General features: G+C 49.0%; 2 protein-coding genes across 8 annotated transcripts in view; one reads left to right on the top strand and one right to left on the bottom strand.

Annotated features, from left to right (window-relative positions):
• LOC122390312 (rho GTPase-activating protein 20-like) overlaps positions 1-27,166 on the bottom strand; it is a 186,139-nt gene that overhangs the window by 132,904 nt on the left and 26,069 nt on the right. The window contains exon 1 of one of the 2 annotated variants that reach the window (XM_043383093.1): positions 17,115-17,865. The exons of the other annotated variant lie outside the window; for it this stretch is intronic. Coding sequence (XP_043239028.1) covers positions 17,115-17,181 — 67 coding nt within the window. The 5' untranslated portion in view covers positions 17,182-17,865. Of the gene's footprint in view, positions 1-17,114; positions 17,866-27,166 lie in introns of those variants that run through there. 2 annotated transcript variants of the gene reach the window in all.
• On the top strand, positions 21,154-26,458 carry LOC122390313 (transcription factor Adf-1-like). Of its 6 annotated transcripts, none has more exons than XM_043383096.1 (6): positions 21,154-21,508; positions 23,130-23,266; positions 23,486-23,636; positions 23,951-24,026; positions 24,936-24,990; positions 25,345-26,458. In XM_043383096.1, exons 1-6 carry the CDS (start codon positions 21,501-21,503, stop codon positions 25,764-25,766), a joined length of 849 nt encoding a protein of 282 aa, XP_043239031.1. In that variant the 5' UTR covers positions 21,154-21,500; the 3' UTR covers positions 25,767-26,458. The 6 variants fall into 6 exon arrangements, 5 of the variants coding, with proteins under 5 accessions (XP_043239031.1, XP_043239032.1, XP_043239035.1 ...); XM_043383097.1 differs by having other exon boundaries at positions 21,155-21,418; XM_043383100.1 differs by lacking the exon at positions 23,951-24,026 and having other exon boundaries at positions 21,159-21,508; positions 25,348-26,458.

The following is a 27,166-nucleotide window of genomic DNA, read 5'->3' as shown; positions in this document are numbered from 1 at the left end:
GGGCGCATCTTTGCAGCATTTTGGGCCGCGGCCGGTTTCGAGCAGACGGCACGCGCCTTAGGCTCAGTTTCTTCGCTGCGAAAATGAGCGAAATCAGAGCCGGCAGGTCACTGACCTTTGGCAATGAATACCGGAACAGAGCACCGCCGGCCAGGAGGAGACGCCAAATTTATTCTGGCCATAACTCGGCCGCTACTGGGCCGATTTTATTGAAACTTGATTTATTACGCTGCGCGTAATGCTGTCCCTCTTTATTTACTTATATAAAAATCAAAATGTCCGTATGTATGTATGTATGTGACGCGTCAGTCACGCTTGGCGGGCTATTGCTCCGGAACGGTGCGGGCTACGGGGGTGAAATTTTGGGCGCAAGTCGGACGCGTGCATCTGTTTGTCGTATCAACTTTTCGAGAGGGTGCGTGCAGCGGTGTGCACGTGGCGGGCGCATCTTTGCGGGATTTTGGGCCGCGGCCGGCGCCGAGCAGACGGCACGCGCCCTAGGCTCAGATTGTTCGCTGCGAAAATGAGGGAAAACAGAGTCGGAGGTCGTTGACCTTTGGCAATGAATACCGGAACAGAGCACCGCCGGCCAGGAGGAGACGCCAAATTTATTCTGGCCATAACTCGGCCGCTACTGGGCCGATTTTAATGAAACTTGATTTATTACGCTGCGCGTAATGCTGGACACCTATCACATATATAAAAATCAAAACGTCCGTATGTATGTATGTATGTATGTATGTGACGCGTCCGTCACGCTTGGCGGGCTATTGCTCCGGAACGGTGCGGGCTACGGGGGTGAAATTTTGGACTTAAGTCGGAAGCGTGCATCTGTTTGTTGTATTAAATTTTGGTGGGGGTGCGTGCAGCGGTGTGCACGTGGCGGGCGCATCTTTGCCGCATTTTGGGCCGCGGCCGGCTTCGAGCAGACGGCACGCGCCTTAGGCTCAGTTTCTTCGCTTGCCAAACTGAGCGAAATCAGAGCCGGCAGGTCACTGACCTTTGGCAATGAATACCGGAACAGAGCACCGCCGGCCAGGAGGAGACGCCAAATTTATTCTGGCAATAACTCGGCCGCTACTGGGCCGATTTTATTGAAAATTGACTTATTACGCTGCGCGTAATGCTGTCCCTCTAGTCACATATATAAAAATCAAAATGTCCGTATGTATGTATGTATGTATGTGACGCGTCAGTCACGCTTGGCGGGCTATTGCTCCGGAACGGTGCGGGCTACGGGGGTGAAATTTTCGACTTTAGTCGGACGCGTGCATCTGTTTGTTGTATTAAATTTTGGAGGGGGTGGGTTCGGTGGTTTGCACGTGGCGGGCGCATCTTTGTGGGATTTTGGGCCGCGGCCGGTTTCGAGCAGACGGCACGCGCCTTAGGCTCAGTTTCTTCGCTGCGAAAATGAGGGAAATCAGAGCCGGAAGGTCACTGACCTTTGGCAATGAATACCGGAACAGAGCACCGCCGGCCAGGAGGAGACGCCAGATTTATTCTGGCAATAACTCATTACTCAGCCGCTACTGGGCCGATTGCAATGAAACTTGGTTTATTACGCTGCGCGTAATGCTGTCTCTCTTTACGCTGCGCGTAATGCTGTCCCTCTAGTCACATATATAAAAATCAAAACGTCCGTATGTATGTATGTATGTATGTATGTGACGCGTCAGTCACGCTTGGCGGGCTATTGCTCTGGAACGGTGCGGGCTACGGGGGTGAATTTTTCGACGTAAGTCGGACGCGTGCATCTGTTTGTTGTGTTAAATTTTGGAGGGGGTGGGTTCGGTGGCTTGCACGTGGCGGGCGCATCTTTGCGGCATTTTGGGCCGCGGCCGGCTTCGAGCAGACGGCACGCGCCTTAGGCTCAGTTTCTTCGCTTGCAGAACTGGGTGAAATCAGAGCCGGAAGGTTACTGACCTTTGGCAATGAATACCGGAACAGAGCACCGCCGGCCAAGAGGAGTCACCAAATTTATTCTGGCAATAACTCGGCCGCTACTGGGCCGATTTTAATGAAAATTGATTCATTACGCTGCGCGTAATGCTCTCCCTCTTTACGCTGCGCGTAATGCTGTCCCTCTAGTTTACATATATAAAAATCAAAATGTCCGTATGTATGTATGTGACGCGTCCGTCACGCTTGGCGGGCTATTGCTCCGGAACGGTGCGGGCTACGGGGGTGAAATTTTCGACTGAAGTCGGACGCGTGCATCTGTTTGTCGTATCAACTTTTCGAGGGGGTGCGTGCAGCGGTGTGCACGTGGCGGGCGCATCTTTGCGGGATTTTGGGCCGCGGCCGTCGCCGATCAGAGAGCACGCGCATTAGCCTCAGTTTCTTCGCTTTCAAAACTGAGGGAAATCCGTCTGGGAAATCAGAGCCGGAAGGTCACTGACCTTTGGCAATGAATACCGGAACAGGGCACCGCCGGCCAGGAGGAGACGCCAAATTTATTCTGGCAATAACTCGGCCGCTACTGGGCCGATTTTATTGAAACTTGATTTATTACGCTGCGCGTAATGCTCGGCACCTAGTTTACATATATAAAAATCAAAACGTCTGTACGTATGTAACGCGTCAGTCACGCTTGGCGGGCTATTGCTCCGGAACGGTGCGAGCTACGGGGGTGAAATTTTGGACATAAGTCGGACGCGTGCATCTGTTTGTTGTATTAAATTTTGGTGGGGGTGCGCTCGCCGGTTTGCACGTGGCGGGCGCATCTTTGCGATATTTTGGCCGCGGCCGGCTTTGAGCAGACGGCACGCGCCTTAGGCTCAGATTGTTCGCTGCGAAAATGAGGGAAATCAGAGCCGGCAGGTCGTTGACCTTTGGCAATGAATACCGGAACAGAGCACCGCCGGCCAGGAGGAGTCACCAAATTTATTCTGGCAATAACTCGGCCACTACTGGGCCGATTTTAAAGAAAATTAATTTATTACGCTGCGCGTAATGCTGTCCCTCTAGTCACTTATATAAAAATCAAAACGTCTGTACGTATGTATGTATGTATGTATGTATGTAACGCGTCAGTCACGCTTGGCGGGCTATTGCTCCGGAACGGTGCGGGCTACGGGGGTGAAATTTTGGGCGCAAGTCGGACGCGTGCATCTGTTTGTCGTATTAAATTTTGGTGGGGGTGCGCTCGGCGGTTTGCACGTGGCGGGCGCATCTTTGCGGGATTTTGGGCCGCGGCCGGCGCCGAGCAGACGGCACGCGCCTTAGGCTCAGTTTCTTCGCTGCAAAACTGGGTGAAATCAGAGCCGGAAGGTCACTGACCTTTGGCAATGAATACCGGAGCAGAGCACCGCCGGCCAAGAGGAGACGCCAAATTTATTCTGGCCATAACTCGGCCGCTACTGGGCCGATTTTATTGAAACTTGATTTATTACGCTGCGCGTAATGCTCGGCACCCAGTCACTTATATAAAAATCAAAATGTCCGTATGTATGTATGTATGTATGTATGTGACGCGTCAGTCACGCTTGGCGGGCTATTGCTCTGGAACGGTGCGGGCTACGGGGGTGAAATTTTCGACGTAAGTCGGACGCGTGCATCTGTTTGTTGTATTAAATTTTGGAGGGGGTGCGTGTAGCGGTGTGCACGTGGCGGGCGCATCTTTGCGGCATTTTGGGCCGCGGCCGGCGCCGGGCAGAGAGCACGTGCCGTAGGCTCAGTTTCTTCGCTTTCAAAACTGAGAGAAATCAGAGCCGGAAGGTCACTGACCTTTGGCAATGAATACCGGAACAGGGCACCGCCGGCCAGGAGGAGACGCCAAATTTATTCTGGCAATAACTCGGCCGCTACTGGGCCGATTTGAATGAAAATTGATTTATTATGCTGCGGGTAATGCTGTCCCTCTAGTCACATATATAAAAATCAAAACGTCTGTACGTATGTATGTATGTATGTATGTATGTAACGCGTCAGTCACGCTTGGCGGGCTATTGCTCCGGAACGGTGCGGGCTACGGGGGTGAAATTTTGAAAGTAATTCGGACGCGTGCATCTGTTTGTCGTATCAACTTTTCGAGGGGGTGCGTGCAGCGGTGTGCACGTGGCGGGCGCATCTTTGCGGGGTTTTGGGCCGCGGCCGGCGCCGAGCAGACGGCACGCGCCTTAGGCTCAGTTTCTTCGCTGCAAAACTGGGTGAAATCAGAGCCGGAAGGTCACTGACCTTTGGCAATGAATACCGGAGCAGAGCACCGCCGGCCAAGAGGAGACGTCAACTTTATTCTGGCCATAACTCGGCCGCTACTGGGCCGATTTTATTGAAACTTGATTTATTACGCTGCGCGTAATGCTCGGCACCTAGTTACATATATAAAAATCAAAATGTCCGTATGTATGTGACGCGTCCGTCACGCTTGGCGGGCTATTGCTCCGGAACGGTGCGGGCTACGGGGGTGGAATTTTGAAAGTAATTCGGACGCGTGCATCTGTTTGTCGTATCAACTTTTCGAGGGGGTGCGTGCAGCGGTGTGCACGTGGCGGGCGCATCTTTGCCGCATTTTGAGCCGCGGCCGGCTTCGAGCAGAGAGCACGCGCCTTAGGCTCAGTTTCTTCGCTTGCAAAACTGAGCGAAATCAGAGCCGGAAGGTCACTGACCTTTGGCAATGAATACCGGAACAGAGCACCGCCGGCCAGGAGGAGACGCCAAATTTATTCTGGCCATAACTCGGCCGCTACTGGGCCAATTTTAATGAAAATTGATTCATTACGCTGCGCGTAATGCTGTCCCTCTAGTTCTTATAAAAAATAAACAATGGTCATGGTCTTCGGAGTTGAAGAAGCGCACGAGAGAAACGAAAATCGTGCCTTTGCTATAGCAACGTTGGCATTTCTAAGAAGCGCACGATATTCTTCATCATACCACCATCCAACGTTTCTATCTTTCATTCTCCAAACCACCCGCCACCATTTGCACCGTCCAGCCCCACCACTTCCGAGCATCAGCGGTGGCCGCGGTGCGCCGATGTCGCAAGAACCACCGATAACCACCACCGTCCCAAGCCCACCCTGTGACGCGTCACGCGTGGCGCGTCGATCGTGACGCGCGTCACGCCTGTGCGTGCGGCTAACTAGTAGCCCTCTAACGACTCAGTTCAGGCCCGTCTCGCCGTGTGTGGAGGACCAGCGCCTTTCACCTCTCCCGGGCAAAACCGATGGCCGCGTGAGGTGCGTCCGAGGAGAGGGGCGGGTACCTCCCGAACGGGAGCCACTGGGAAAGTGTGCGGAAATCGGGGACGATCACGTCCGGGGTCCCCGTGTGCGTGCCATACGTTTGACGTTTGTCAGAGAAGCTTTGCGGAAGACATAATGGTCGATGTCTGAATTTGCACATTTGTTATTTGTTGTGTGCTCAAAAGGGAGACTGTGCGATGGTAACTTGAAGTGAAAACGAAAACTTTTTGTTTTCGTGTCAAGCTGATTGATCTTTCATCTGCTGGTGTCACCGGTTTAAGATGGACTGAAAGATTCCCCTCACCAATGACGTATTTGTTTGGTTTGGAAACGGTATGACTTCGTGCTATTTCACTTGCGACTTTCCTTATGGCCACAAGCACAAATATGATTCAATTAGAAGATTCATCCATTATTTGTTCGCAGATTAACGTCATTGTGGGTTTCTTTTAATGACCGATATCACCCGAATGACGCCGATTTCCCGTAATTTGCCGGACAGGCATCTGTCAGCTGAGCCACCAGAGCGGCGATCCAAACGCGGCCCACTTCGGCCCGGCGCAAAAACAATTCCCTCCGATCTGACACAGTTTTCCCACTCCCCGCCAAACAAACAGCTGCGAGCCTCCGGCACATGTGCCATCCGTTTTCTTCTCCCTGACGCGCTAACGAGCCGGGCGAGCCACCCCGGCTCGGCAGCTCGCGGATTAGTGTCAGGCGCGCGACTCCTCCCCTGCAGCACGCACACATCACGCGCTGTGACCTCGGCGAGGGCCGCCGGTCCCAGCGGGCGTACTCAGCACGCCCGGACCCCGGCCGGGCCCCGCCGCGACTCAATACAGAAACGGGCCCGACCAACACGCAAACCAGCTGAAATCGTGCGCGGCGTGCGGCTTAACGGCCATCGGTTCCTTCTGCCATACCCGGCGGCGAAGGAGTCGGGGGCCGTACAGACAGGGGTGGCTTTGGGCTCCACGGGATAGGCAGAATGACACATGGTGTATAGGAGGGCAAGGATGGCCATGGACTACCACTGAGGGCCAATACCGACGGCGTCACGGCGGCGTCAAAACCGGAAGTAAGCGTTGAGCAAAGGGTATCTGCTCAATCCAGTAGCCCTGTGGCCCGAGCCAAGAGGCAAGGACGGCGAGAAAACAGGCCAAACATGCCAAATGCCCGTTTTTTTGCTGCAAGAAGCATATCGGTTTGTGGAAGTTCAACTGAAGTTAATGGGTCCTAGCTTATTTGATTTATGTATTGCCGGAAACACCAACGAACACGGAAAGGGGAAACAGTGCAGATGTAATTGACAGAAGGTTGTAAGTTGATCGGTCGCATAAACTATGCATTGCTATTTTAGCTATTGGTATGCTTATACCAAAGAAGATATCTGTGAGAATATTGCGCTGAAGAAAAGCGCGTCACAGTAAGCAGTTTGAAGAAGAAAAAAGTTTTGTGTTACGTAACACACTTTCATTGAACAAATGGATGGGCATTCTGCATGCCTTCGAAGTCAATGACATGGAAAATAACGCTACTCAATGTATGGTAACCGTAGTCATTTGACGCAATTATGTATCAACTAATGCGATCTTCACACGATATTAAGGTTTCTTGAGTTGTCACGCGTGGCTAATATTGAAGCCGATTCATCAACCTTGTCCCACAAAATTTACATAGCGTCCCTGAGGACGGTCACTTTCTCCGTATGTCACTGTTTTGGTTCCAAAGACGGATCGGTCCAAACTAACAGCCTGTTTAACAGATATGTCACATCGGTCTCCGCGGGCGGCCACAGGCGAACGACGGGGGCACGGCGTAAGGGGCGTCACACCCAGACCATATAACGTCACAGGCGTCACACCCAGACACAGGCGTCACAGGCGTTACAAACAGACTGCGTGACGTTACACCCAGACTATGTAGCCAAGGTGACGGCAGACCCATCACGCCTTGACCATGACGTACCGTCAATGACGTCTCACTCAGTCTACAGCCGCACGGCCCGGCCGGTTAGAGCGGTTAGGGTTCAGTCTTATACGCCCGGGCCCCCCAATTACTCACGAAGTGAGCAGAGTAACACCGATCGGGGTGTAGTGCCACCCACCTACGCGCGGAGTAGGATCTACTATGCATTTCAGACCCCATGATGATGAGACCCTGTTTTTCGGCAATAATTTCTTCAGTTTTTGTCTAATTGGCTTGAAATTTTGACATTAGACATTTCAGCTCAAGCGCCGATTTTCATCAATATGGTCTCTTAACAAAATGTCAATATTTAGAGCACTTGTCATAGGCTCGTAATGCTAATTAGATTTTGCACCCGGATAGAGGCTCGTTCGCTACCGCAGCGGATTGGATGGGAGCGCTGGCCAATCACGTTGCGCCGGGCCCAACTAAACTCCGCCCACTGGCCGTGACCGCGCTGGGTCTACGCCGGCTCAGTCGGCGGCAGCACCGCGGAGAAGTCGCACGGTGTCCGCGCACTGTCGACATTGGAATCGACAGGAAGTGTCTGAGCGAAAGCTTGCTCTTTATTTGGGGAGTTGGTAACCGCTTCTCTCTTTATGGTATATCAACACCGATCCACTCAGAATATGAAGAATAATAATAATGAGGATATTAACCCGCGCACCGACGGGGGTCTGCGCCAACTTAGTACCGACGGCGGGGGGCGGATGACCGCCCCCCCCCCCCTGAGATCTCGAGAACGAAGCAAGATAGCGACAAGCGGTAAACGGCATCGGATACGCACGGACAAGGTCTACAATTTTTACTAAGGTCATTTTCAGGTCAGGTCAAAGATGACGTCACAGGGGTCGAAAAAGTCAAAATGGCGGCGCTAGATATGGAGAGGGTTTTTCTCGAATAACTTTCGAAGTAGTCAAGATAGGAACAAACTAAGGGCAGCATCGTGATCCTCTCGTCAATCCGCATCGAATGATATATATGTTGACCTCGAAAGGTCAAGGTCAAAGGTTGACCTCAGGTCACGTGACCTCGAGGTCATCATGTATATCATTCGATGCGTCTTGACGAGCTGAACACAATGAGACCATCCGCGCGGCTGTATCTTGTTCCTGTAAGGAGTTATTGGCAAAAAAAACCTTTGGTGACCTTTGATGACGTCACATGACCTTACAGCTGCCCAACAGCAAAACAGACCTCAAGGTAGTGAAGGTTGATCGTATGTGAAGTCATGTATGGTATATGGGGCCATTCCGACCCGTTTTAGTGGTAAAAACAGGGAGTTGATTTTTCCCCCATTGACTTATAATGGGGAGGTCGCGAAATTGACCTGACCTTAGGTCACCGACATCAAAATTCCGAGATATACAAATTGTAGCTACTAATGACCTAATAACATCCTGCGACTTTCAAAGGCTTCCGACATCTACTGTAGCTCTGGCACGGTGACAAAGTTGCAAAAAAGTGACTTGAGGTTGGGTCATTCAAAGTGACCTGGTGACCTGACCTTAAAAGTTAGGAGGTTCAAACTTGCACACCATGTGTAAAATTGATGAGAGAATAGTCATACCAAATTTCGCGGCGCTACGCGCCGCGGTTTTCCCGCTATCCGCGAAAAACCTCAGGGGGGGCGGATATCCGCCCCCCCCCCCGTCGGTGCGCGGGTTAACCTCCCCAGAACCAACCTTAGATAGAGAGCTGAGTCATGCACTATCTGAATATCTGAATGAATGCTCATTCTGGTGCCTATCTCATGGTCAGGTCGTGCCACTATTCTGTCACCTATGACATCATGCGAAGCCTCTGCACTACTCGAAAATATTGATATTGGTTGGCTGCGTCAATTGCTGTTCCTGAAGACGCTGTTATACCTATGCAGAAAACAACGGAGTAGGGTAATTAGTCGCGAGCACTTCCGATTGCCAAGACATCGCTCCACGAGCTGTGTTTGTAATTCGGGAAGCGTTGAGAAGGGAGCAGAAAGGTGATGTGCGATCTATTGCGCATGGTAGAAATGTGACATCAGAATAAGGGAAACATGCGCATAGGCTAGTAAAATAATCGCGTCTTTTTGTGAAACTAAAGTAACTTTTCAAGCTCTCCAATAGTGAGGCAGTAGCTTACTTACTTACAGGTATTTTAATTATTTGCAGTTCAACACGAAGGCCTGGGATCAAGTCAGTCAAGTCACCTACCTCAATATAGCCAATTCTAAAATGGGCTAGTTCTGAAGGTGTTCATGTTGCACCGCAATCACATGAATCCATCTCAAGCATACGTATAAGCATAATATATTCCATATTTCAACCACACTTCTTAAATGCTACGGTGTAACTGTTTACCATGTCTTGCAAATTTGACGTAGGCTGACCGACGTCATGCATCAGTTCACAGTCAATTGACATCAACGGCCTTTTATAGGATAGGATGTTGAATCAAGCAAATCTGCAGTCACTAGCCCTGAACTTAGTATTAAAGTAGGTACCTATATCTTTATTGATTGACAATGTGTAGGTTAATTTGCGATAAATGCAATAACGAAGGCTAGTGCGCTTATAACGAGCGCTAGTTTCTGCTGTATCGTCATTACTGCAACGGCAACCGCAAGGCAGCCACGTCCAATGCGAGCCGCCCCGGTCCGGCATACGGCCTTGGGTTCGGCAGCTACTGCCCCGTCGGCTCCACGCATCCGACTGACCGGCCAAGGTCACCGCTCCGTTCGCCGGGAGGGCGGAGCATAATGGTCACGTGTTTGTGACGTCACGCGTACGCACGGATAGCCTCTACTCCACTGACGGATTTATGGAGCCGATTTTAACATTACGAGGCAACGACAAGTACCCTTATATTTAATATTTTGTTAAGAGACCATATTGACAAAAATTGGCGCTTGAGCCGAAATGTGCATTGTGAAGATTTGAAGCAAATTGGACAAATATTAAATAAATTATCGCCAAAAAACAGGGTCTCATGGGGCCTGAAATGCATAGTAGATCATTCTTTAGAGTCGCCGGGTCAATCGGACCACCAATCGCCTCACAAACGGAGCTCTGACCACGAGATGGAACGGATCAACTCACAGGCCCGTCAGATCGGTGGTGAGATCAACACGAAGTGAGGAAAACGGCACGGGTTAAACGGCACGAGCGCCCACCTGTAAACACAGATGCCAGGATCGATCTACAGTCCTAAAATAGAAACATGGCTCCGAATACCACCGGTGAGCCAGCAGTCGGGATTCGCTGGAGCGTGCTCTGAGACTGTCCGTCGATACAGATCGCTCACCTCAGAGGGCTGTCATCAGAGGGTGCCGGCCTGCCGGGAACTCCGCTCAGCACGGGGCGGGCGCTCCAATTGAGCTGAGAGTCATTGCTTGATCGAGTCGAGAGTCATGGCTTGATCGAATCAAGACTCATCCCTCGATGTAGTCGAGCATCGAATCGAAATTAAATCGCTCGTAAATTTAAAGGTAAAAGAGAGATGTTAACCTGACCGGTGTCCGTTGTATTCACCACCAAGATTGTTCTGTTCAGTGTGATCGGTATCAGTACGATCAGTGTGAAGGAGAGACCATGCAGCGAAGGATGCAAAACGGGAACATAACGGGTCATGGGCAATACGCACGACGCAGATGTGATGTTGTCAAATATGCAGCTTCTTGCAATGGAAACCGCACAAGACGTCTTTCATAGTACTATCCCTACAACAAGAATTGCTCTCGTGTTGCAATCATCGAAACATTGCATTATTCATCACATTGAAAAGAAACATTAAACCACTCATGTCTCAATCCAACGCGATAGAAACATTAGCAGAGTGAGAATTTGTTAATTGTTTGGCTAATGACGGGTTGTGCAGCGGTGCTGATTGCATGCAGATTCATGTGGTAAATGCAGCAGCGGTACCGGCGCATCAGATAGGGGCACACCCGAGCAGCTGCAGCATCTCGGCTGTGTTCGGCACGGCTGGACCGGCTGGCGCACCTCCGCCGGGCCGTGACCTGCGCTCCCCGTCACGAGAGGCTGCGTGAATACTGAGCACTGACACAGACCTGGCTGGAAGGTCGGGCGCTTTCACACATAAAGATGTGCGATGTGCAGCGTGCCTAACTATTCCTATGAATTGACTTCATAAGTGTCGATTCATCGTAGCTTCATGTTCAACTTAGTTAAACCATTGCACCATTATATAATGCATTCATGGAACTTTAAAATCCTTGCAAACGAGCAGGGCAACATTTCCTGATTGTTAGCTTCATAGTAGAAAATGCAATTTACAAACCATGCAGTCGGTAATAAGTGACCACCATAATCCACTTGTGGTCTAGAGAACCGCTTTCCGCCTGGCCATTGAAATGACATGCCCTAGCATTCGTGTGCTGGTATTCAGCAGAGAAGAAGTTTGATACAGACCCTGGTGAGCGGAGACGAGCGGAGATGAGCGATGTCGAGAGAAAAAGAGAGAGGGAGGGAGGAAGAGAGAGTGAGAGGGGAAAGAGAGGAAGAGAGAAGGGGTGAGGGGAAGAGAGAGAGAGAGGAGAAAGGAGAGAGAGAGAGAGAGAGAGAGAGAGAGAGAGAGAGAGAGAGAGAGAGAGAGAGAGAGAGAGAGAGAGAGAGAGAGAGAGAGAGAGAGAGAGAGAGAGAGAGAGAGAGAGAGAGAGAGAGAGAGAGAGAGAGAGAGAGAGAGAGAGGTGGGCGGAGGACTGAGGAGGCCGTCAGCGCCCCGTCGGTGCGGGCAGTGCTCTCGGAAGGATCACGACTGACGCCCAGTAATGACGGCCGCGGCCGGCCGCCGCCGCCGCCGAGCGGTTAAATCATCACCGGGCCTCCGCCAATTAACGCCGCTTCACCTCACGTGACCGCAGCCGGCGGCCCGCGCCCCATCCACGAAAAACGTGAGACCGGCCCGGCGCGCGCGCGCCGCTTCAAAACAGGAGCACCGGCCGTCGTCGAGTGAGCTCGGCTTAGAACAAACTCGGCTCTTCAAAACAGTCCATTATCATTCATTTACTCACCAAAGATAGCCAACAAGGGGCAATTCGTATTGTAATCGCCCCGCTTCGGTCCCATGAACACAGAAGTCAAGTGGGCACTTGACCAGAAAAGTCCAAATGTTCCCCTGCGCGTCGCCGGTTTAGGAAATAAGACAAGTTGCTGGTGTAGTACCAGGCGCTTTATATGGCCTAATGTCTCGGCCATGGTCGGTAACTGGCACGCGTCGGGATGGAATGCGCTCGTTTGTTGGAAGATCTCCAGCGATACATGGCGGAGCGAGTGCTTTGTGGAAATCTTGAGCGCCCGAGAAAAGCCCCTGCGCGTTTGACTGCAGGCACTTCATGCGTCATGTTTTTATCACGTTGTTTGTGCTTTCATTAAACCCTCATTACACATTCAGGTGCAGGAGACGTGAGCCAGCCAGCTCGGCTCGGTAAACAGCTCGAATGAAATGGTGCGTCTCACTCAGCGCGGCCAGACACGCGGCCCACAGCCAGAGCTGGGCTGGATAATTGGCTGACGAATGTGAACCATGCTGGTATCGGGCACGCCTCCAGACTCCAGCCTCCAACCCGGGCTTTGTTACAGAGTTGGGAACAAAGCCGGCCCCGGCCGGTTTGAAACCGATATGAAAAGCCCACTTCACACAGTGCGTCTCAGACGAGTCCTTCCGTTTCCAGGACGCCGAGGACAAGAAATTTTACAGCGGAGAGATGTGGCGCGTGCCGTATCTGTTTCCCAGGGCCGACTCCAGAGGTGAAACCAACAATGCCGGTGGCCTCGAAGCATTGTGTCCGGATGCGTGGAGGAGTGAGATAAGAGGACAAGATGGTTGTACAGATATGATAACGTGAGACGGATATAATAAGTGGACCATATCGACTTTTACGATTGATCAGAAGCCAGGTGGTCAGAACTTTATCATAAATTTCGTCCGTTTCGTCACGTGTTTCCAACAATTTTCATGTAAATAAACATAAGTAGCGTTTTAGGAATAAAAGAAAATAATTTGATTCTAGAGATAAAAAACATCCTCCACAAAAGAACAAAATGTTAAAAGGACAACTGAACTGACCAAAGCCGCGACATATATGAGCCTGAATATGAAGAATATCAACAAGTTCACTGATACCGAATGAAGGAAATATTAAGAACATCCTCATCTCCGGGACTCTTCCAATAAGACCGACGACTTGGTTACGCCCGATCAGACATCGACTTCCCTTTCCGTCGGTCCCCTGATCGGCGTGAGTTGGAGAAAGTTCTGTCGGCTGCCGTGGCCACACGACAGGTGCGTCCGGGGACCCGGTCACCCAGAAACTGCGCAGAGGTGCTCTCGGCGCGCACCGCTCGTCATCGTCCGACGGCAGATGACGGCAGATGACGGCGTCATCAGCCAGGGATCGGTACAGAGACGGTCGGGGACACTGCCACCGTCGGTACAGAAATGGTAGAGACTAAGATTCATAGTTTCCTGATGAGTAGGATTTTTTTACTGACACTGATGGTCGGAGCCGGACACTTTGATACGTTGAAATGCCGAAACAGAAGTTTTGAGCCGGCAAAGACCAAAGTTCCATGTCTACCATGAACAGGACACAAAGTGATGACAGAGATGTCGTCCAGTGATGTTACCTGTCAGGTCAGCTACCCCGCTCAGGAAAGTACACGTAAAGTGTGCGAATAAGCGGCTGCCAGTTATAGTTAGTATCAGACGAAAGTTTGCTACGTCCCGGCCGAACAACGGTGCCGCCAAACCCTGGGTGTCGCCCGTCCGGGGCACGTTTCGCACACCTGTCGAGGCCGCACAATGCTCAGCTCGGCTTTTTCAGCATCAATCGTGTCGTTTGTCCTGTATGAATAAGGCGATTTTCTCCGCCCCATTGCCTTCACATGGAGCCGCATTCCAATCGCATTCTCGCGAGTTCAGCGGGTAGAGAATGGCGAGAAATCTCAAACATATAACGGCTAGGTATCCGTAATGATAAAAAAGAAAGTTAGGGAACAGCGCTAGCACAGCTTAGGTATTTATTGCATAAATGGAGCGCAATGGTTTAGATAACTTAATTATCACGACATAGGACGATACACGATTTGGCTGACTATTCTAATCATTTTACTTTTCAATCATCTCGCTATAAGCGCTGTTTAATGTAACTTACGATCACGACAAAATATTAAGCCGGAGTGGAGGAGCAACTGAGTAAGTCTTATCACATAAATTGCACGCAATCGAACGAGATTCGACGTATATCCGATCCAATGGGTGTAATCCTTTGCCACATCATCAACCATCACGCATGCAGTATATCCGTTTCCCTGTGAAGCCCTCATTATGGGATCAGCATCGTGAGACTTTCCCACAAAGGATTTTTACATTACGAATTGTTGTTTTTTTTGCAAACATTGTCATTTGACTTAGTTTCAATTTTGAGTGCACCAATAGCAAGCTGCTGGCATCTATAACTGGATAAAAAGCAAGAGCCAAGGACTAGAGTATCACAAGATGGTTTGAATGAAAAACGTGATGTAATTGCCATGATTGTGGTTCTGTCTGGCATTGAAACTTCCAAACATTCGAAACTACCGCTCCGAAACTATGATTAATGTTTTCGAACGATGCAGGATATGGCTACGCATGACCAGTATCATGACATCGCGGAGCACCTCAATCATTTCCTCGATGCCGATTGTCATCGTATCGTACGCAACAGAACATTAATCTCCATCGTACATACGAAATACGTCGCAAAAACATCGGGCAAATGAACGTGAAAAAGAGGCTGACAACGATGGCGCGTTAAGGCCAAACATAAATATATGGAGCATAGCGACACAAACATGACAGTAACGACTCATGGGAAGAACGCGACACAAACATGACAGTAACGACTCATGGGAAGAACTGCTATGTAGCATGCTTAAAACGCGAATCGAAATCGTACTAAGTGCACTGGCGAACGCAAGGGGAGGCCATGCTCAGTTTTTGTACTCGATCCATGACATGACGCAAACCAAATGCCAAATGTATGCAAGGAGAAGCGCATACCCGACCATTTAATTTAGTACCCCATCCCCCCTCTCTCTCTCTCTCTCCCTCAGTAGCATGCTCTCGGTATTCGAAGCGATCGTACTTCAAACTGAGATTGATAGGGTGTCAGTCAGGCAGAGACTATTCAATCGACGGAAACAGAGCCGGGCCGGGCCACCGTGCAAGCATTAATATGACATGAACATATCAATGACCTAAATTCCAAGCACTAATTGGGCGTGCCAAGTATCTGGCGAGGTTAAGTAGCGGTCGTCACGTGCAGGGGAAGCACGAGCCAGCCGCGACACGAGCTCGTCCGCCACAATATTCGAGAGGGTGCCGTGACTGTAAAACGGCCGTTAACACGTAACGTGCAAATCGGGTGTACGAAACGCCGCCACCACACGGCGCCCGCCAATGTGCCGCTATCAATGCTACGTGTTTAAATGCCATAAATCCATTAGGACCTCAAATATAATCGACATTCATTCAATTGCATAACAGTATCTCCATTCATTTGGGTGGATTGGTGTCACTGTTTCGCAATGCCGAAGTATAGCTCTAGAAGCGAATCGTCACGAAACCAGAGCGCTGAGGCATGGCAGATCATTCCCCATCACCTTATGCCGTGGGGAGGAGCCATCATCTGGGCTGACAGGGCAAGTGTGCAACGCCCGTTCACACGCCGTGCGGTTCATCCAGGGCGCCCTGCTCCCTGCACGGAGAGCCTGGTCATCCGGAGCTCCCTGTCGCCAAGACAGGCCTCATCTCCCTCCCCTTCACACACCCTCCTGAAACGACCGACACCGCACCTTACAATAGACCCCTCAATAGACCCCTCAATGGACCCCATGGATAGACCCGCTGAGTGGGCCAGTCTGCGCGGAGGCATGGATTAGGTACTCCTGGCGGAGGGACGGGAGGGTTGGGTCGACCGGTCAGTCGTGAACGCACTTCATAAATTACGGCCCAGACTCCCTCACACGATGCTCGACTGCACCAAGAACCGCCCCCAGACAGAAGGGGTTGGTTATTCGAGCTGCTAGCGGGAAACGAGACGTTAGGACCATCGTAAGGAACGATCCCCAAAGGCACCGCTCATACGCGAGGTGATCGAAAGGTTAAATATACGTGGAGATGTGGAGATTATCGATTCAGGGGAGATCGCTCGAATTTCACCTGGCGACCGGGGTGGGTCGGAGAGGTAGTTGCCGCGCCTCGGGCTATTGAAGATGCACCCTACGTATTTCAAGATGCCCCACAAGAATTCAAATAACAGGCTGTAAAGACGCCCATGTGCGGTGCAGTGATAGAAAGGCGCGCTCGTAAAAGACTGGAATTACAATGTGACTAATGATTACGGAGCACATAAACGTGCAGTAGTATGATTTTATCGAGCAATGAAATGCTGGCGTCACTCCGGAAAGTCACGATTGCGAGTGTACGCTAGCTCCAGTCTGTCATTGCGAGAGCATAAAACTAATAAAATTACCGATCAATATGGATGAGAGAGGTATTGTTCCATCAAATAGTCATAAATGATCATCAAAATCACACAACGCTAAGACAATTCACGTCATATGATATTAATTGTAGGTACTTTAGAGGTTTGTGAGGCATACAAATTTATGACACGTCTCCTACAAAGGCACCAGGCAATGTATACTCGCTGTTGGGAAAAAATTTAGACGAATCAGGAAGCATGCATCTTTAGCGTGGAATGGATTTCAGGTCACCTTACACGAGGCTTGGCGGATACTATCAACTAATTCACCAAGGGGCACTGAATAGACGTAAATTGTAAGCAACAACCAACAGGCGAATGAAACCATGTTTGGTGGCCTCATTTAAATTTACTGAATGGGCTATAGTGGAGCTACAACCCTTCATAATGTACTTGTAGACTATGCCATCTCCGAAACTGACGGCAAAGCTCACCTCTTCCGTCGTCAGTCATCGTATCCTCTTCATCGCCACTCGTGTGAAGCAGTTCGGCCTCTTCCATAATCACTACCGGTCACACTCCCATCACTCGCACATCACTCCTTCACTCCACACTCGCACTCTTCGCACTCCCTCCTCCGTCCGGCACCCACCAGCAACCAATCTGCACCCTGTCAGCTCGCAATGCACCCTTCTGCACCCGTCCAGCCCCGCCCCCTCGGACAGGGCGCCACCCTTGATTGCACGTCCCCGCACTCTGCGCAAGTAGTTCGTCTTTTACTCAGGGCCGGCTCCTCCCAGGTCGCTTGACAGCGGACACACTCTGTTGAGAGAGGCTGTGAGCGGATGTCCGTTGATTTCTGCAGGAGGGGGTGAACGTTTGTTGGCCGGCACAGAAGGGAGAGAAATTCGCTCCCGATACCGAGGTTGCTCCCACTAGAATGGCCAACAGAACCTCAGAGGACTAGAGTTCTTGAACAGTCACGTCGAATAATTCGTCAGTTAGCGCTAGCAAACAAGATTCCCACGATCGTGACAGGAAGCATTCACCTGAGCTGCTTATGACTTCATCAACGCAACGAACTGGATTTAATCGATTTAGCATCACACCACACCACACACATAACCACAAATTCACAAGACACTGTCAAAGTCACTTGAAACGCAGTGCTGAGCGCAGGGCGTCTCGCCGGCCCGGCCGGTCCGCGCCGGTGCACCGTCTCCGACGCGCACGGCGCCGCGTTCGACACTGCTCACCGTCCAACGCCGTCCGCTGCCGCCCGCCGCCCGCCGCCCGGGGTCCGTTTGATCTCACCGGCACGTGCCATAGGGAGGGGGAGCGCTCGTAGGAGTTTGTAGTTTGTATAGACGGAGGCGGAGAGAAGAGGCTATGGAAGAGGGGAAATGGTGGGCTGTCAGCAAACCAGACATACTGACCGATGGCCATATCATATCCACCATTAAAATTCACATTTTTGGATAATCTATTCGGTAAGATTTATTCGATAAGATAACCAACAACCATCGAGCTATCGATAATCTTACAGCTTCAAAGGACTTCAAGGCTCATTTAACCCGCGCCCCACTGCGGTCTGCGTATAACACGCCCTACTGGGGGGGGGGGGGGGCTATTCATAGCCCACCCCCTCCTAACTCCGAAACTACTGGGCCGATCGTCAAAATTCAAACGGCGTCTCATAGCCCCGGAAAAATTGTCGAACGAAACCTAATTTCATTGACCTTGAGGTCACCGATGACGTCATAGGTCAGGTCAAAGTAAAAATTATTAGCATTTTGGTTTGTTCACGTTTTGGGCTCTGGCCGCCGTCTTACAAGTCAGACCAGGCTCATTTTTGGTTCACACACTCGTGAACAGATGCTCTAGATACCCTGAGGGTAGCAAACTTGTGCTTTGATTTTTAGGTCAAGGTCAGGTCATCACAGGTCACGAAATATTATATCATGCGTCGGTCACGTGACACATGTTTTATGGTCCATTTAGGCCAAAGATTTCGAATTTGATGTCGTCTGTGTCATTCGAGGTCATTTTGAGTCGAATTTAGCTTAGGTCAAGTCACTTTCAGGTCAAAAAGGTCAAATTTTGAAGTTAAAATTTTTCAACAAAAAGGGTGTGTATTAGATGCAGTTTGAGCTCAGTAACACGATGGTGCTATTTATATTGGCGTACGATGTCAAATACGTGCTGAAAAATTGATTTGAAAAATTAATAATTGTGATTTTTGCAATAATGCGCATAACTTGGCCATTTTTGAAGTTTTTTTAGCTAAAACTTGCTAAAGTTACTCAAAATAATGGGTTCTATCACATAGGGGTAGTTGGGGCAATGCCGGAGTTGGGGCAAAGCCGAAATTCGAGATATTTCGAAAACCGTAAGACATGGATGCCACCTGTCAGTGATGCTCTGAAGCTTAAGTGACTACAATTATCGCATGTTTGTTACGAGTCGTCATTCGGAATACTTCGACTGTGAGGGCGCCAAGAGCGTTTTCAAGGTACGTTTCCCTTGTACTACATGCGCCTTTGAAGCTTTTTACTCATTATGCTACCGTTTGTCTGGCCAATTCGGTCAAGTAATCTTTAGCATGTCTTTGCATAAGTGTGCTGCCTATTTGAAATTTATACAGCACGTTGAAAAGTTATGGGCCTGCAAATGAAAGTATGGCTGGCTGGGGTAATGCCGAAAACGTGCGATTACGCACGTGTTAAAAGCACGCTACGTGGACTTTACTGCTGTAGAATAGCAACGCGTATTTTCAGTCACACAAATTACATTTTCAACCGACACAACGGCCTGTTACCTATAAGGAATGATTTACCTGGCATTTTCTTATTATATCACACAATTATAACTTCCAGTGTGCACCGCGTCCTCAAGCTCTTGAAACGTGTGTCAGTTTTGATGAATTCTGGACAAAGTTTGAGATAAAATGGCAAAACATCAATGTCGGCATTCCCCGTAGATCATTTCTCCCATTTTCGGCTTTCCCCGCAGTCCGGGGCAACGCCGAAAAAGTCACTTCTTTGATATTTTTAGTTTGTGCGCTTAACGGTATGCGAATTCATCAAATGCGCCTGGTATGTTTGAAAGGCAAAAGACTGGCCTCTCGAATGACGCCAACAAGAATAGCGTATGTTGTCTACCTTGCGTGCTACGGGCGTCAGAAAAAAGTCTTCGGCGTTCCCCCAACTTCCCCTATATTCCGTTTTTTTAGAAAAATCTAAAACTTTTTGGAAAAATGTAAAGATATAAATTTTGAATTTTATAATATTAAATTTTCGAAATTTTCAAAATTTCGAAAATCCGAGATAGCAGTTTGATAGCGCAGTCTATTCTAAGTCCTCTCATGCAAAGAAATTGGATCTAGCTTAAAAACTGAGCTCTTGGGAGCGATTGCCGTGGTTCAATGTTTTGCGTCGAAATCAGCCGAACATGACGTCACTCTAACGTCATTTCCGGCCGACCTATGGTAGCTACGAAGTTCATATTTTGACACAAGGTGTCAAATTGATGCAGCCGAAGGTACTGTAAGTATGTCGTTGATACATCAAGCGGTTTGGAAGTTATTGCAGAAAAACGGGAGGGGGGCTATGAATAGCCCCCCCCCCCCCCAGTGGGGCGCGGGTTAAAGGAACCAGCAAATCAATACCGTACCATGGCCGGTGAGCCAGATTGCCTACTTTTGTAAACGACCGAGCCAGAATAATCGGAATCATCAAAATCATCAAATTCGATTACATGACAAATAATAAATAGCCTTTTAAGAATCAGAATACCGGAAGGATTTTATAATAGTGTCAATTAAATGGAGTGTATCTGTAATGGTATGTTGCAATAAGAGAATATGAAAATGTAATTCAATCAAACGCATGTAGGTAATGTACTTGTCCACTATGTTTCATGCGACGCACTGTCTATAAGCCCGTTATTCCTGGGACCGTCTAAGGGGAAGACCTTGAAAAAAGGGGACGGCCGCTGCGTGTGCGGGTGCCAGACTGTCCGTGACGCACTGTAAACACACCAGCAGACCTAGCACAAACTGAACTTGAAACTTGTTTACTGGCTGGGCTAAACCATGCGCTCTGTATAGACCTTCTTCAATGCCGTTCCATGCTGCAAAAACATCCGACTGAGAAAAAAGGGTAAACATAGCCATGGAACCATTAGTGGCGTCAACGGTCAAACCCAGCAAAAGCGATGTAAAAAACTGTGAACTCAACAATCACGTCACTTCCTATCGTTCACCTTACTTTGACCGCGAACGGTCGTGAAGCCAAACAATATGAGAACGGATGCAATCTCAGTGCATTTTTACACAATTTTACTAGCCGTAACGCCATTTGCAGTTCATACAAAGCCATATCATGCCCCGCCATCACGAATTCGGCATTCCGTTCGAAAAGACGTTCACGACAAACAATGCATCCACATTATTCTTCAGCACAGCGTCGGGTTCTTGACATTTTCAATGAACACTAATTTCTTGTCTCATTAAGGCCGCCGTCCACTGGTTAGGCGCGCACATTTACGCGCTGAATTTAACATTGGAGTCTATGGGTTGCGCGCCGAATGCAGTTTCAGCGCCTAAAGCACGATGAAGCGTTGTCAGCTGATTATTCATCGGCTGGTCGGCGCTGAATTACTCGCGTATTCGACGCTCACGAGTTGAAATATTCCAACTTTTCAGCGCGTCCTTGACGCGCATACGCCGCGGCGTTTTTATCATCAATCGGGTGTTTTGTTGATATTTAAAACATTTGAAAAGCATTTTTGAGATGAGGTTAGTGTTGCTAATATTTTGAGTGTGGCAGTGTGTGTGTTCTGTGTTTCATCATCTTCCTACATCTCCAGAATAGCATTAAATGAGCTGGTAAGGTAGGTCAGGTGCAATGAAATCCAATCTTCCTCTTTTCCTAAGCATAAATATGCATTAATTACAAATAAAACTTTGCCATATATTAGGTGAGTTTCGTGATAATAGTTTTTCTTCCTTGAAAATATATGTTTATAAGGCATTTCAAGCCTGATATGTTTAATATGTTTGGTTTTGTGGATGCTTGACCTACCTACTTTTTCTAAAGTGAGATCAAGATATTTTGAATGCTGCATATATGTAGCTAGCATTTTCCATCTCCTTTTGAAGTTTGTTTCATATAAGGGTACTGGTGCAGGGGGAAGCGGGAGTCTAGATCCTTAAGTAACTTTGTTTCCGCAACACAGCAACTCAAACTGCTGCACATGCTACAAAATGACCATTTTTTGCTATACGATTAAATGTAAGCCATGCAAATCTGTGCATTTTTGGTTGAAATGAACCCTCAGTCCCAAAACCATAGCAAAGTTTGGGAAAAGTATACATTAAGTCCGAGTGGCTGTTAAAAGATGAAGTTTTCATATTCTTACATTATTTGACATCCTGAATCCAAAAATGATACTTATATGTCCTGGAAATAAAAGAAAAACATAATCAAACCTGACCTAACCTTACCTACTTACCTACAACCTACCAACCTACAACCTACAAACCTACAACCTAACCTAACCTAACCTACAAACCTACAACCTAAAACCTAAAACCTACAAACCTACAACCTAACCTAACCTAAAACCTAAAATTTTTGCTGTTACATATTTGTATCAACAGCGTCACAATTGTCCACTCGGACCTAATCTATACTAATACCCAAAGTTTTTTTAGGGACAGGTGTTTTCCATAATTTTGGTTAGGATGTAGCTTGGTTTCAGGGTTGTAGTTTTTTTTTGGTAATAGTAAAGCAGATGTTACACTTGTTTTTTGCAACCAAGGAGTGTCGCTCTAGGTTAGGTTGTAGATCGTAGGTAAGGTTAGGTCAGGTTTGGTTAGGTTTGGTTTGGTTTGATAAGGAAGCATCTCTGGGTACGGCGCCTCTCCTTGGTTGCAAAATGAAAAAAAACAAGTGTGATGCCTGCTTTACGACTGCCGTTTTTTATATTTGTGCCTGGTGTACCTTCATTGTCCTGTTTTGTGCCAGACTGAAAAAAATCCATACACTGTGCCGAATGTCTCGGGCTTTCATGAGCCGATATTGTGTGGCTTTGGATGAACATTTGGATGAACACCCATCATCGACATGGTTTATGATTCAAAAGCGTAGGGAGTGAAGTTAGCCAAGGTTACCTAGGTCTTGTGTCTTGTGCCAAAATTTCTTTGTCCATCCGTATGGCAGAATTTTTGGGCGCACAGAGTTACGCTGGATACTGCACCGAAATTTCAGCTCAATCCGCCCGTTACGCCAGACATGTCGATGATACCATGAATTTTTTTTCAGTCTGAGTTCAGTGTCTGCCTTGTGCCTTCTGTGTCCTGCCCTCAGCCCTGTATCCTGCTATGTACCATAATACTCCCGAGCTTTCTGCAATCGGTCTGTTTGATGTTCCCTGATTCAGGCAGTGTATCGCGGATGTACAGGGGCCTCTGTTAGCAATGTGACATGATCAATCCCATTTTTCAGCTCTACAAGTGACACCACCTTAGTTGAAGCCGTGAGACGTCATGACGTGCTCTGGCGTCCTCAGGACAGCAACTACTTTAACAGAAATAAGAAGAAGCTAGCATGGGAGGAGGTGGCAAAGACCACTGGGAGATCAGGTAAAACTTACGCATCATATTTTGCTTGTACGTGTTGTAAATGGTGCCAACAGCCACAGGCTCTGCCACGTTTTTAGAATTGGGTTCTAAGCTTTAAAATGCGAACCCTTACACATCCGTGGTGCTTGTATAATTGTGACGTCTCTCAGGTAACAAACACATGTCGCTTGACAAAATAAATTTGCAAGGCTCTCACCAATTTTATTCCCTGCTTTTCAGTTCAGGATGCAAAATCGAAATGGAAAAGTCTGCGTGACTACCACCTACGCAAACGCAGGCAATTGCCAAGTGGCTCTGGCTGCCCGCCACCAGAGAACTCCTCCTGGCAAAAGGAAATGTCATTTTTGGATGATGCCATCAAGCCTAAACCGTAAGTTAACTGCAGTAGGATGTATGTCCTGGATTTTAGTGCACGTCCTGGATCTTTGCATTAGGACATAGAGATGAAAAGTCTTTTTTCAAAAATGTTGTATTCCAGTAGCACAGATCTTGCACATTGCCCAGTAGTGCTCCATTACTGGAGCAATAAGCATAAGCAATAAGCTTCACTGTCGTATTAATTAGTTGCTGTGCTGACTTCTGAGTTTTTTTTTTACCCCTCCCAGTCCATATCACTTTTCCATTAGAAAACCTGTTGTATTCCTGTCATGTATCAAATGCTACGTTCCTTCCTTTCCTATGCAGGGTAACGACAAACTTGACGCAGCCTGGAACAGGATCGCAATCCTTATTCTACTACACAAACCAATACTCCAATGAGGTGTGTAAAGTGATTTCTGGGTCACTCTAAATGATGATCCATATCCGATCTTGGGCGTTTCATGACTCCTTTCAATGCAGTGATTTCGTTGGAAATTAATAAAGCAATGCCGTGACATGCAACAGGCCTGTTCTAGCTGTTTACATTGATTGTTTTTTTCTTGTTTGTTTGTTCATTTGTTTTTAACGAACAGTGTTGCCAAGTTTCATTTAAAACCTTTTGGTCATCATGCACCTTAACAATCGCCTCCTCAGGCCCATTGTTATTCCCAGACTCCGCCCTGTAGAGGAGCTAGTAAGAGGGTCTCTGCCCTGTTATTTACGAGACTACTGGACCAGTTTTCAAAGCCGGTCGAAATTCGAAATGCCCAAATGTATTCCTGATTGGAATTCAGCTCCCAAATAAAGGTTTTTGTAAGTTTTATAAAAGTAACCGAGATACGTTTTTGATATACTCGCAAAAAACCAGCAGCAGGGCGCAGATTAATCACTAAGATTTGAAAAGGAACTTACGTGACCTGGGGTCAAAATTTTCAAAAACGATGCGAAATTGATGTATCATATGCTATACCATGTTTCGCGGCGCTGCGCGCCGCGGTTTTCTTGAAGCGCGCAAACAAAACTGGCAAGTGTGGCCAAAACACGGGCACTCGGGCGAAGGTTAAGTACAGGGGTCAAAAGAGATCCAATGCTAATTAGTGTTATTGCGGCTGTTTAATCGTGATTTTCGGGGCGTTTTTCAAAAATGTTAAATTCGGAAGAATTCGGTCTAGGGTGTTCGGAAGAATTCGGTCGTAGTCAACATCCAAACGAACCTTGCAATTGGCCGAATTTCATTTTCTAACCATTTTTGGTGACCTATCAAATATCTCGCATCAATCTTCACTCACGTAATCATCATGTGTTTCAGCTTTGTGTGTCTGATGAGGACAGCAGCGAGACTCAACTACCAGACGACAGTGCTGGTGAGTTTGTTCAAATGGTATGCAGCCATCATAGCATAATACGAAACTGCCACTGGTGGTTGACACCTGTAACTACGGATAGCCGACATGGCGCCATCTGGTTAAACTGACCTGACTTGACCTACCCCAAACGCATAAAGACATAATCTTAAATCAAAACTTACATGAAATTCGTCATTAGGACTCCGAAAAGCATAACCTCGTCATTTGACAACAACGTAACAAACGAGGACTCTAGTGTCTATCAGTGCCTGTAAGCCAGTCATACATCGATCTGAGCCTAGGACGGCGTGTATTTTAACTGCTCGTCTGTAAGCCACGATGATCTAACTGTGGTGTCCTGGTTGCCACCAGCAGCGAGCTGTGCCTCAGGAGTCCTCCCAGTTGCGACGCTCCTCGGAGGGCCTCGGATGTCCGCGGTGCCACCAGCAGCGAGCTGTGCAGTCAGTTCAGGAGTCCTCCCAGCTGCGACGCTCCTCGGAACGCCTCGGGTGTCCGCGGTGCCACCAGCAGCGAGCTGTGTCGCCGGCCCGAGCCATCCGCGCTCTTCTGGCACCAACGGCCAAGTCAAGCAGGTCAGGGGGCCGGGTGCTCGTGGCGCCGAGAAGCTTGACGCCGCCATAGCGTCCATAGAACGCGCGGTGAGCGACCTCCGTAACCCGGACCTACTATTTGGTCAGCTGGTGGGGTTGGAGATGGAGCGTGTGAGGGACGACAAGAAAGCGGATGCGAGACTGGAGATTCTTACAGTCTTGAAAAGGGCGCAGTCCGATTAAAAGCAGGTGATAACCTTCGCACGGGTGGGGGAGGGGGGACGTTTTTCACACATATTTGATAAAAAATGACCAGAATGATTCAAAACGATCTTATAGCCAGACATGTGCATGGATCCGAGAGGTGGATCTATGATCTGAGCGGATCTCTCGAGCTTATGGGTAAGATCTATGATCTGAGTGGATCTCTCGACACAGTTGAGGGGTTGGATCTATGATCTGAGTGGATCTCTCGACAAAGTTGAGGGGTTGGATCTATGATCCGGGTGGATCCCAGATCTAGATTCATGGGATCGAATTTCAGATCCATTTTCCCGGATCCATGCACATGTCTGCTTATAGCGAGCTATATAATGCCTGTTCGGCGTCTTTCCAGCTTCCTTTGATTCTGAGATAATGTGATGCGGCCAAATGCGTCCCCTCTCCATGCAACCTCCACCATGGCGAACTTTGCTGAGCCTGAGTCATATTCTGCGTAGTGTGTATTTCCGCAGTCTGATCGCTATAGCGACCCTTTTTCAAGTTTTGATTTAGGAGTGAATTCGTTTACCTGGTGTTTAAATGTTTGAGCTCCTTTGCTGTGAAGTTGAAGTTGGACGTTACGTGGTTATCTGACTTTGGTTGTTGGAAAGGGCGACAGTTAATGTTATTTATTTCCACTACTTTCGCGTGCAATAAACGACAAAGGCCGGAAATGCTTGTATTTATATGACAGGTTTTTGAGCGTGACAAATGAAACAGCATTATCACACGGAGCAACACCAGTGGCGTCAAAGACGACTCAATTCCCGCCTCTCGCACCTCTCACTTGCCGACAGAAGCAGCCTGCTGCGGAACGGCTCCCCAGCCACGAAGTGACAGGCTTACACGCCCTCACTGCCCGACAGCAGCATCCTGCCAGGGGACGGCTCCCTCGGCCATGAAGTACCGGGCGAACTGGTCGCGGATGCGCTCGGCCTCCCGAGTGAAGTTGTTGGCGCCCAGCCTGCCCAGCTCGCAGAGTCCGCCCACCTGCTCGCCGCTGGCGTCGGCCTGCTGCGGCTGCTGGCTGTCCGCCTGTCCTTGGTCGCGCACGTAGTTGTGCAGGATGCACGCCGTCCTGACAATAGTGCAGGCGTGCTCAGGATTGACGTTCAGCGGACGCCGGAAGATGCGCCACGTCTGGGAGAGAATCCCGAACGCGTTCTCCACTACCCGTCGGGCGCGCGACAGCCGGTAGTTGAAGATGGTGGCCGGAGCTCCCAGCCGGCTCTCGGTACGTCCGGGATAGGGCCGCATCATGTGCACCGTCAGCGGGAAAGCTTCATCGGCGACGATGACGCTTGGTAGGGTCGTGCCTCTCTGATCGATCGCCTTGGGAGGGGGCAGGTCGAGAGTGCCGTCTTGCAGTTTGGCGGCTAGGT

Source organism: Amphibalanus amphitrite, unplaced genomic scaffold (assembly GCF_019059575.1).
Source record: "Amphibalanus amphitrite isolate SeventyFive unplaced genomic scaffold, NRLGWU_Aamphi_draft 000391F_arrow, whole genome shotgun sequence".
NCBI classification, from domain to species: domain Eukaryota; kingdom Metazoa; phylum Arthropoda; class Thecostraca; order Balanomorpha; family Balanidae; genus Amphibalanus; species Amphibalanus amphitrite.
Note: the sequence above shows the minus strand (reverse complement) of the source record. Positions and strands in the feature narration are given on the sequence as shown.